Raw genomic sequence first — 12,404 nt, 5'->3', positions numbered from 1 at the left:
TGTTGTGTGAGCACCTCTGTTCCCATGAACCATGTGTTTGGTTCATGGGGAACACTGCCAGGCCAGGCCAACCTTCCGAGGTCTTCCTATGACTCGGGGCAACTGTGGGAGACGGGAGCGCTCCAGGCCAACCTGGAGACTCTCCTGCGCTCTCTTTAATTGCTTCTCCCTTAAGCTGACACTGTGTGGGACAGGGATAATCAATCTGCAGGTTAGAAGAACAACCACATTCTCTCAGGAGACGCTACAGCTCATAAAAAATGTACGGGGGACGCTCTTTGCTGCAGGTTTTGATTTTTAACTCGTGCCCTGCTGAACGGTAGCGGGGGTCAAGCCAGGTAGGACAGAGATTTGTGCAGGGGAGGTGGAGGGGGCAAAGGTGCCAAGGGGCTCCTGTCACCATTCTAGGAAAACACACAGAGAAAAGAGAGGGACCAGATCACTCCCTGGGACACCCTGCTTCAGCACGGGGAGGCCCCACCTTGGATGCATTCTAGAGGCCCTGAGCAAACAGCTGTCTCCAGGGGGGCCCACCGAATGGAGCCGCCGGCTCGGCCCAGGGTGCTGCAGGGAGCATACAATCACATGCTGTGCTGTCTGCAGCAAAATGCGCTGGTCATGCCCCCTCAAGTGCCTGGAGATGCCGCCCCTCCCTCATCTCACAGGCTCACCCCAAAGAGAAATGATCAAAGGGGATGTCAACTTACACTGTTTGATCACATATGTAAGACATCTTTCCTTAAAGGGTCCAGGGTGACCCTTCACTGTGGTGAGAGCAATACCTATGTCTCTTTGGAGCGCCTCTGCTCTGTATTCTGAAGCTCTGGTATAGTTTGAACCACTTGGTTACTTAACTGGCAAAATTTTTCTAGGTGTCCTGCGGAAATGTCTTGCTCTAAGTACCCCTTTCACTGGAGAGATGCAAGGGAGTGCAGGAGGACAGATGTGGAGAGGCCTTTGCAGTGTATCTAGTTGAGTTCTGGTCAGTCTCTCTCTTTTCCTCTCCTGCTCCAATGCCAGAGGCCTGGGCTTGACCAGTCCTGGGGAGAAAGGACAACCCCGGGGTGGCCAACACCACAGATGAGCGGGGCCCTCATGTTGTGCCACATGGCACGGCTCTAGGGACCGCCCTTCACAGGGACCAACAGCAGAGATGCACCTGCAGGGCTGCTCGTGGCCGCCCTGGACACGGGGTGAAATGCATTCAGCTCTGTGCCCTCAGGACCTGAGTCACGGTGGGCGCCAGGCCACTATCTGTGGCCACAGGAATGACTGCAAAGGGAAGAGGAGGGAAGTCCTGGTTCTTGTGACCGAAGAGTCCTAACGTTGTGTGATTTAAAACCAAGCTTCCCCCCACATATCCAATTATGCTGAATATCATAAAAGTAGAGTTTGGGCTTGCAGAGAGGATTTTAGAAGCTCTTGGGCTATACTTTTTATCTCCAGCTGTTCTATTTCCTTTATCCGCTCTCCTGTCACAGATCAGAGGGGACCCTCTTTAAGTCTGGATTTATGCATCCACGCTGGGGGTGGAGATTAGTCCCTGGCACGCTCACGTGCGCTCACACGCATTCTCTCAGCCAGGACTGAGCAGAGCCCTCCTGGCGCAGGAGCAAGGCGCTGGTGCAGGAGGTAAAGCAGGACGAGGTGCTGAACACCTGCCAGGGGGACACTCCTCCGTGCGCTCCCGGCCTGAAATGCACGGCGGATTTCGTGGCCCTGGCTATGCTCAGACTGGGCAAGGCAGCACTGAGTCAGCAGATGCTCCCGCCCTGGGGCCCCTCACGAGGACCAGCACCCTGTGGTCATCCCTCAAGGTCTCTGCAGTGGTGCAGGTGGCTGAGAAATAGTCAGGTAAAGGGGGCCTCTATACCGCTCCATCTTGGGGACCTGGGGGACAGGGATGAGAAGGGGACATGGAAAGGGCTCCCAGGGGTGGTTCATGGGGACCAAGCTTGGGGTAGGACCTGGGGCTGAACTGGCCGCACAGAGTCTGCCTGGGTGCATGATGGTGGCCACAGGGGGAGTGGCTTCCCACGCAGGACCCACCTGCAGGCACAGCCTGGGAGGCTGGTCTGAGCACCGTCCCGATAAAGAGTTTTAGAGTCAAGTCTTCTGTCACGGATACTCAATAAGGAACTGAAGCGCAACTCTGAGATGTGTTTAGTACAATGCCTCAGCACAAGGAAAGAACTCTTTTGTGTCATAGCCTGAAATCAGATATTCAACCTTATCTGGTTTACAGCGGGCACATGGCTGCCTGGAAAGGCATCGCTATTCCAGTTAATCGGCATCTACACGTCCTCCCAGGACTTTGTGGTGTGGGAGGGTCCCCCTGCCACACCTTTGGTCTCAGGGTCTTCCAGCGTAGAACACTCCCCCTCCCTCTTTCTTGTCTATGTCAGTATCTTGTATACTCTTCAAAGTCCAGCTTATGATTTGCCTACTCTGGTTTACACTCATCTGTCTTTTTTAAAACACTTCCAAAATGGTTCTTAGAGTTTACACTCATATATATTCATTTAATGATTTAAGGGTTTCTTGTGTCTTTTCCTCAAGGACCTACAAAGTCGTTGCAGGCAAAGATCACGCATCTTGACTTTCTCGCATCCCTTAGCAGACACTCGGGGGCTGGGTACAGGATAGGTGTGTAATAAATATCATTTGATGGATGTACGGGACCGATATGGTCTCTAACTCTAAATAAATAACATGGATTTTGCACATTGACACTGGAGCAGACAGTCCTTTGCCCACAGCGTATGCTCTTTTTAAAGTAAAAAAAAATAAAAAAATAAAAAATTTATAAAGCCACTCTTTGGAAAAATGCCATTGGAAGATGGGAATTAACCTTGTATATAAAAGAGAGCTTGGGGCCAAGAAAACACTGAGATTTCCCTCTTATCCACTGAGAAGCCACCACTTGGCTAAGATCAGTAAGGGTCTTAGATAAGTCACATTTTCTATATGTCTCTGTTTCTACATCTAATACAGTGAAAGCCTGTAAACCACGTTACCAGATTTTTCATGACCAAGATCCCTGCCCCTTTTAATGTGCTCCCTTTCCTTCCACTTACAATGGGCCCCATGTTTTGAAAGTTTTCATTTTTTCTACTAAACAGTAACTGTTAAGTACATTAGACGTTTCCCCTCATCTTGATTAGTCATAGACCAATAGAAACAATCAGATGTTCTCATGGGCATCAAGTGACCAGAGTAACCACTACATGGAGTTGCTAGAATTCCTCCCAAAAGGAAAAGCATGTTTTAATTAGCTTTTACAGTTATGTCTCCAGGTCTTGAATGATATTTACTTTGGCTTTCCGAAATTCTGAAATGAGCCCACTGACCACTCTTTCTTCTGGTTAGCCTGTCCAGTATTCAGGACCCTGGACTGGGAAGTTTTGAAGGGGATGGCCTCTGAGCTGCCTTTCCACTGTGGATTTCCATGGTTTTATGGTTTTAGTTAATGGACAGCGTCATTAAATCCATTTGACCATTGACTTATTATTGGAGACACGTTTCCAATAACTTGAAAGCATGTCATCTGGACTTAAAGAACAAAAAATGCTGGTATTGGTCAGTGCTAATCTGGTGATAACAAAGCTGCACATAAAGTTTGTTCTCTGTGTCAACCTTAGCCAGATTAACTGGAATTTGAATCTGAACCATAACATCTGATTGAGAAAGGGAGGTGGAAAGAGAGACTGATGATGCAAATTTCTTCATATACGCTCTGCACACAACTCAAACCTTGGAGAGATTTACCTGAGGTTTTCGGAACTGAATTCTGACTCCAGAAATCGTAGAAACTGGTCCTGCCCCACCTGGTCCTTCAATATCTCGTCGAAAGAGAAGCCCCATCTCTTTACGCGCTGCTGGCTGGGCTCTTTGCTTTGGGAGGGGGAACAAAGGTTTAAAAGGTGATCAATACCAGGCAAAAACCTGTGTCATAGTCTCTTCAGCAACTCAAATTTATTTTGCTGCCACGGGCCAAAGGGAAATGTCTCATATTTAAGTGACAGATTCCATAAAACCCGCACAAATCCCAAATGCAGACTTTTGTACACCAGCACTAGCCAACAGTAAAAAGTCTCTTTAAAGAAGGTATTTGAAAGGGGCCACATTTAAGTGAGGGTCACCAGGATGCCCTCCAAGTGGCTGCTCTACAGAAACTACAGCAACCCCACTGACTCGGCTTCCCTGGGCCACTCCTGTCAGTTATCAGTCCGACTCTCAAGGCCATCATTTTTTTCACTTAAAAAAAAATAACGAAGATGCCTCGTGAATCTGACCTCTCATCAAAGATGTAGCCCCCGCCTCCTGCCCCTTCCTCAATCCACAGGAGAAAAACAGAGTCCAGTTGAGATCCAAGTGATATACAACCGGTCAGAAATGCATCCACTCATCCAGGATAAACCTTATTCAGTTGTTTAGAAGCAGAATGTTGCATTCATTCACTGATTTAACCACCACCCGCACAGTGTTTATGATGGCCTAGGCGTTGTTCCCAGCACTTCACATCTGTTAATTCACTGAGTCCTTGAAACTACTCTGAAAAATGTACTAGTATTGTCCCCATTTTGCAGATAGGGAAACTGAGGCCTAGTGACAATTTGCCCAAAGACACGCTAGGAAGGGATGGAGTGGAGACTCTAGGTCAGACAGTGTGGCTCCAGAGTGCAGCTCTTAGCTCTGCTGTGCTGCCTCACATCCATGGGACCCTCTCCAAACCAAAGCATGGGGGAGAGGGGGATGGGGAGTTGGTCTTATTCATTTTGTGTTGGAAGATGAGAATATTTCCTTCAGCTTCTGTCTTTCCATTTACAGTTCACTTGCTGTATTTACTCCTCTGACTCCTTCTAGCAGCAACAGGGTGCTAGTTCACAAGCTACACGCTGCCATCTCCAACTCAAGCGGTGGTCTGTGGACCAGCAGTGGAATCTCAGGCCCCACCTCAGACACGTGGAATTGGAATCCACAGCTTAACAAGATCCCTGGGTGATTTAAGTGCACGTTAAACTCTGAGAAGCACTGGCCTAGCCATATTTATTTCCCCTCTTGTTTTTTGATATTCATTGATAAATTGATGTTTAATTTATGTCCAAAAAGAAGAGGAGGTTTACAAGAATACAATTACTAAAACAAAACAATAACAAAAAACCAAAACTCTTAAATATAATAATAAGAACAAGTGATGACAAGTCATGGTAGGGGATGATTATTATACCAGAAAATCTAGGCTAGGGAAACTGCTGCAAGTGAACAAAAAAATGTTTAGAGCTTCCTTGGAGCCAAGACAAAAAGAGATTTGAATGGATTGCACAACTCTCAACATTTGAAAGAGCTAGCTTATAAGTTTGCCAGTAAAGACAACTTTTGCTCTGTTATTGAATTGTAAGAGGAATTATCTCACAAGTCTTTACAATAAGAGGCACTGAAACACAATGAACGATGTTCTTGATACTTTTCTTACAACAAAAAGTGCAGGAAACTTTTACATACAGCTACTTTCAACAAAAGCCAGAAGCATAATTTTAAATTCTAGGGTGTGGTGAAGTTATTTTTATGGAGAGCCAAATAATGAAGTACATAGTTTCATTGTAATCCAGCTTGATACAAGAAAATTATAGAAACTGGAGGAGAAAATAGCATGAATATTCCATTCATTTTCAATGGTCTCACTCAGGCTTTTTGCAGGAGCTTAACAGTAGCCGTCTCTCCGCTCCCCACATCCAAACTTGGGTTATTCTCCCAATGCAGCTCTGTTGCCAAGGACAGGAGGTGGAGATAGAAAGTGTGTAGGTGTGGAATGAAAGCTAGCCACATTGGTTCGCAAAGGCTCCTGCCCACAGGGCTCAGAATCCCTGCACAGTAGTATCAACAAATGATGCAAGGAAGGTACATTTCATCTGCAAACACTAGTGCTGTGAGCGCTGCTCTGTAGTGTAGGGTACAGTGATCACATCCAAGTATTCCCCCTCTTTTTAAAAATGGACACAAACTTTTTATTATCTCTAACAGACATTAAGTGAACAAAATGATGTTTCTTTGTGTTATGGAGTTGACATATTCTCAATATTTATCTCAGGAAACTACACTTAATAAAAAAGGGGAAGAGAGCACGTGTGTGGAAAGGTTTGGAAAACAAATAGCTCTAGACCAGTGCTACCTGATAGAACTTTCTGCGATGAATGAAGGATTTAATATCTGTGCTCCGATATGGTAGCCACCAGCCACATGTGGCTATTGAGTCCTTGCAATGTGGCTAGGGTAATTGAGGAACTGAATTTTAAATTTTACTTAATTTTAAATAATTACAGCTTAAATTTAAGGGGCTACATGTGGCTAGTGGCTACTGTATTGGAAATCACAGTTCTGGAATGAAGTGATTCAAACCCATCTCTTCTATTTCTGCACCGCTAGATGTAATCATTATCTGCAGGATCTTCTAATTCTGGGGCTTGTCCTTGGGGCTTGGGGAGGCTCTTGCGAATCTCTAGGGATAGCTCAATAGGGTGACGGTGGAAGACTAAGCCTACCAGGTCAAACAATGGGGAATTCCATGAAAGATCTCTTCCAAAGTGCCAGGCTAGGCCTTCTGCAACGAGCCAAGAAGACAGATCCTGAATTCTCTCAAACTCAAGTCACAGAACCAATCAAATTCAATAGCTTTCCAGGGCACCAAAAAATGCTGTTAATAGAGAAATCCCCCCTGGGGTTGAGGCTAGCAGCAAATATAAGACCCAGAGAGTTGCAGGAAAGCATCTCTTTCTGCCAGTGTCATGCTGTGACCTGGAATGGGCTCAGCTATCTGCTCTTTGCCACCAAGGTTGCAGAGCTCTGCAGGGATGGTGCTGGTGGCAGCTGCACCCCAATCAAAGGCTGTGCCCAGAGAGCCAGGTGTGGGAAGTTGCTTGGTCACTGCAGTGACTGCCTTATGGACACACACCTACCACTAGTGTCACCACTTTCTGGTACCCAAGCAGTGAGACCGCATTCATCCTGCCAGGTTCCTTGGTGGTGGCAGGAGTGGGATAAGGGCCATCTTGAGGGTTAGCCAGAAAGCTTGGGGTGTCACAGTAGAGGCAGAATCGGAGGCCTAGGACAGAGGTCGGGACATCCAGAAAGCTGCAAGCTCAGCCTTCAGCAGAAACAAGGAGGTCCGGAGAAATAGGATACCCTGGTGTGGTAGTTTCCTAGGGTGGCCACAACGAAGTACCAACAAACTGGGTGGCTTAAAATAGAAATTTATTCTCTCACAGTTCTGGAGGCTAGAAATCTGAAATCAAGGTGTTAACTGGGCCACGCTCTCTCTGAAGGCTCTAGGGGAGAATATGTTCCATGCCTTCCTCTTAGCTTCTGATGTTGCCAGCAATCCTTGGCATTCCTTGGCTTGCTCACACATTACTCCAATCTCTGCCTCCATTATCACATGGTGTTCTCCCTCTGTATCTGGTTTTTCATTAGACATTTACTCTGTGTGTGCCTGTGTCTCTGTTTTCTCTTTTTATAAAGACACCAGTCATATGGATTAAGAGCTTACTCTACCCGAGGATGACCTCATCTTAACTAATTGCATCTTTAATGGTCCTGTTTCCAAATAAAGTCACATTCTGAGATTCTGAATTTTTAGGTGACATTATTCAAACTAGTACATCTGGGTTCCTTCAATTATCCATTATTCACAATCCTATTTCTGTATCTGGACACTTCACATCTGCTCCTTTTCTTCTAGAACATCTGGTCATTGGGATCTATTCTATTAAAAGCTTCTTGGATACAACTTTTCTATATTTGTCTTTCTTGTATCACTTGGTTATTTCCAAGCATCATCCCTTTTAAGGTTTAAGATCAGATTTGAACATATTGCTACCACGGAATGGTCTCTGTGGTTATAAAATAATTCTGAAAAGTAAAATATCTCTGAACATCCATCCCCAGGTGACTGGGTCAATAATTTTCCCTTGGCCCAACTCAAACAAATAATCCATGGAACTCACAGCTCCTTTATTTCCATCCATTTTGTAGAAAGGCTTCCTTATGACACATTTCTAATTATGGTTTTGTACCATCATTTAGCTTCTTAAGGGTTTATGTCATTGTCTCTCCAGCTATATTGTGAGCTCTCTGAGGGCAGAGATCACATATCATGTGTCTTTGTATTCATCATAGTGCTTTTCACACAGCAAGTATTTAACGCTAAGAGGAAATCAATAAGATGTGTATAGTGATGTGGATGATGTGTCCTTATACTGACAGTATTTTCTAATCGCTAGCTGGATGCCTTTTTCTAACTCTAATTTCTCTTCTGTGTCCATTGATCCTCATCAAATTCTGCCTCCCAGTGAGCGGCCCAAACCAACATATAGCAAAGACAGGTGGCTCTCCAAGGGAGTCTGTCATTCCAGTTGATCTCCCAACTAAAGAGCATGGAGGAAATCTCCCAAACTGAGAACAAGAAAGCCAGATTCACAAGAAGAAGCTCTCTGTAAAAACACTCAGCTATCTTCAAAAGATATTTGAGTTAACAGAAAAACTATGATACAATGGATTGTTCCTTAAAGAGTAAATACCCATTGACCCCATCTCAGGACCAGGGCTGTTGAAGGAACAATCGCAATTTTATTTAATGCCCCAAGAAAACCCGAGGATCCTAAATACTTCAATGGGGAGTGGTCCTATTATTTGTTGCTGTGTAACAAACCATCTTCAAACTCAGTGGCTTAAAACAACAATTTATTCTTTTCTCTCAGTATCCCATGGGTTGACTGGGCTCAGCTGGGTGGTTCTCACTTGGGGTCTCTCAAGAGGTTGTAGTTGGATGGCAGCTGGGGTGGTGTCATCTGAAGGCTGGACTGGGTTGGACATCCACAATGGCTCATCACATGGCAGATGATGCTGGGTTTTGGCCAGGAGCTCAGCTGAGGCTGTCAACCTCATGGTCTCCCTAATGGTTTGGGTTTCTCATGGCTTGGCCAACAGGTTCTTAGAAGGAGTGTCTTAAAAGCAGATGTCTCAAATGACCAAGGGCTGCTTTATGACCATTTTCTCAGAATGTTACTTCTGCCATACTCTGTTGGTTAAATAAGGCACCAAGGCCAGCCCAGATAAAAAGAGCAGGAGGTGTCCCATCCTGATGTAAGCAGCAGCCCAGGCATACAAAGAGAGAAGGCACCGATGGGGCCATATTTGGAGACTGACTGCCACAGCGAAGGAACTTGACTAATATCCTGGATGAATAGTTCTATCAAACTTGCTGGGCACGGGCAGCTCAGGGACGGTCTCTGCCTCTCAGCAGGTCAGGCTAGTTGGGAGTGGATGCCTTTGGCCAAGCAGGATGAGCCGGCTTCCTTGTAGCTCTTTGCTCATGCACCTTTGCCCAGCATAGAGAGAAAGCCAAACATATATCATGTGGTGAGAGCAATCATGAACCACAGTCCTGCAGGCAATGTCAGGTTCTTGTTAGATCCACTATCTGGCTGATGGCATACTCAGGAATACTTCCCAGAGACACTCTCCTGGTGGTGTTTAGACTACAGAGCTCTCTCCAACTGAGATCTGGCAATTTGGGGCTTATTTTCCCTCAGTGATGAGCCCTGGCAATCACTACTTTCTTTATCAAACCTTGACTTCTCAGAATTTCCATTAGATAGAGTTGAGGCGCATCCTTTAAAAGGGCAGCCTTGTATTGCCCTCTGAACATGCCCTTTCTCATTCTTGGATTTCTAGATCTAAAAGTTTGTCTGAGAAGGAGACAGGATTAAAGCACAATTTTCTATTATTTATGCTACATCGTGCATCATCCTGCCAATTATTCTGTTAAACCCTGTCACCATCTTCCACTGGGTTGTCTGAAACCTCCACGTGGCAGAGACAGCATGTTCATCTCTGTGGAATCCAGACGTTCTCTGCGATGCCCTCCGCCCTGGACATCGTAAAGAGTCTGTACCCATTTGCTCATGCCCAGTAGAAATCACAGCCCACCTCAGATGAACACGAAGTCCCAAGGGACTCCTGCTCTCTCTCGTGCTGCCTTGACTCTTCCACACACCTTCACCCATCTTCACCAAAAACCTCTTTCACACAGTGTTTGGGAGGGTAGAGCCTTTACTGAAATTGGAGGGTCTTGAGAAGAGGGTACACATTGCCCCATCCAGCAGCAGGCAATTTAAAAATATCACATACTCGTTATTCCTATTTTGAAAAGTCCTTGGACATCTCAGCACTAGGGGTTTTCCTGGCCCTGCACAGAGGCCTGGTCTCTCCCGTCACTCCGCTCCTCTTTCCACCTTCACTTTTCACTGCCCTGAGGGATGAAAAGTACATTCATCTCATTTTCTTATGGGGCACAACCTCTCCACCTGTTGTTGAGTCTCTGCCCACACCCCTGCCCTCAGGGCCTGACTCTATGCCCCAAGCGACATTAATGTCCTTTGCCAAGTGAGGAGGAATCCTGAGGCCGGGAGGTAAGATAGCACGTTTATTCACCTCGCTACATTAGTCTCTTGAGAGACCTTCTTGCTCAGAAGGCAGCACATAGTAGGTTCACAATACTATTTGTTGAATTAAACTGAAACTGAGAAAAAATAACCTTTGATTATTTTACCGGTCATGTTCAGCCTTTGTTTCACGGACAAAGGCTGTTTCATACTTAGACCGAACCGGGATGTTGGCACTGATCCCCGACTCTGTGTCACCAAAGGCAGGTACCCAACCACCGCCAGCATCTGACTGGGTGGGAATGTCCTACTGGGAGAAGAAACAGGGCCTCACAGCTTCTCTTCATTTTCACTTGTATCTAAATAACTTGACTCTGCTTGAAGGTAGACAGAACACTGCAGGTCTTATGATTAGAGTACAAGCCTGAGCAGTAAGGACAGAGCCAGAGCCTAGTTGTGGGGGCAGCTCGTCCCTTGGGGACCAAGCTGATAGGTTGGGATAAACCAACAGGCCAGATGACCGCCATTTTCCCAAGCTATCACATGTCTTTTTGCTGACTTTCAAGAAACAAAGAGGAAATGCCAGTGTCATCATGATGAATTCAATTCATGCACTTACCTCTCCTCCTTTCCCAAATACCAACAAAATGGCCAACAGAATGGTCACTTCTCCACCTATCCTCCATCCAACCTATACTTTTTGAGTACCTACTATGTGCCAGACACGGGTCAAGGCACTAAAATAATTTTAAGTCTTATCTAGAAAGAGAACCAGGGGGAGGATGTGATATAGAGTGACCGGATGGATGGGGTGGCCACTACAGATTGAGTGGTCATAGAAGACCTTCTTCTTCTTTTTTTTTTTACACATACATGTATCTATTGTTTTTCAAATTCTTTTTCCATTTAGGAGAAGACCTTTCTGAGGAAGGGACACCAATGCTGAGTGAGACTTGAATGAGAAGGGAAGTCAGCTGTGTGAGGGTCTGTGGAAGTGGTCCAGGAAGAGGGAACAGGCAAGACCCTGGAGTTCCATGAAATACTAAAAACAAGACCAAACATAGTGTGTAGAGGCAAAGAAATTTCCTACCAGCAGATGACAAATGTTGAGGAATTTCGTGAAGGTATGGAGCAGGTGGCCTCACTGAACTGGTGACAAAGCTGACTGAGAGCCGCCTATGCTTCTAGTGGCACCATCTGGGAATAAAGTAACTGAGTGTCCCCAGCATAAGCCTGGGAAAACCCCAAGCCCTGAGCAGCAGGCATGGAAGTAGAGGCAGTTGGTGGGCACTGAACAGGGGACACAGGGAATAAACTCAGAAATATGGGGCACAGGCTCCCTGGGGCAGAGAGGGTCTCCTAAGTAAAGGGGGGATGTTTTCTGGCCAGCTTCTCATGTGGGCAATAAAGCCAGAGGGTGGTGCCTCTGTAACCTAGGGGTGGTACAGCAAATATGGATGGGAAAAACATCTCAGCAAGGCAGGGAGACTTCTAAAGATGCTGAGGTTTCCCCCTACTTCTCATAGGTTTCTGCAGATCCATCTGGGTGTCCCTAAGATCCCTCAGCAGAAGGGAGAAGAGTGGCCTTCTTGGGAAGCACCATGGAGAGGAAACTGAAGAACTTCAGAAACCCAATCAGGGCCTGAAACACAGCAGCACACTTGGCTGCAGGGATGTTGGGCTAAGGAAAGTTGGGGCTTGACCACCCACGGACCCCCGCAGCCACCCATCCCACTTCCAGAGAGGACCCATTCTTTCAGTCTGTTCTTGGACCATATGCCCAGGACCCAGAGGAGGACCCTGCCGATTTACCTGTGCCCTCCTCCCATTAATACACTCAGGTGAGGCCGTACAGCCACGTGACCTGCTCAGAGGAAAGCCTGCCCCAGGTCAGGGGAACTCAGGAGCCACACCAGGATTTCTCAACCTGTGCTGTGCCTCAGAATCACTTAGAAGGCTTGT

General features: G+C 46.3%; 1 protein-coding gene across 1 annotated transcript in view; it reads right to left on the bottom strand.

Annotated features, from left to right (window-relative positions):
* RGS6 (regulator of G protein signaling 6) overlaps nt 1-12,404 on the bottom strand; it is a 582,039-nt gene that overhangs the window by 48,992 nt on the left and 520,643 nt on the right. The window contains exon 14 of the mRNA XM_061182706.1: nt 3,769-3,894. Coding sequence (XP_061038689.1) covers nt 3,769-3,894 — 126 coding nt within the window. The remainder of the gene's footprint in view (nt 1-3,768; nt 3,895-12,404) is intronic.

Source organism: Eubalaena glacialis, chromosome 2 (genome assembly GCF_028564815.1).
Source record: "Eubalaena glacialis isolate mEubGla1 chromosome 2, mEubGla1.1.hap2.+ XY, whole genome shotgun sequence".
NCBI classification, from domain to species: domain Eukaryota; kingdom Metazoa; phylum Chordata; class Mammalia; order Artiodactyla; family Balaenidae; genus Eubalaena; species Eubalaena glacialis.
This window is presented reverse-complemented; position numbering and strand designations above follow the sequence as displayed.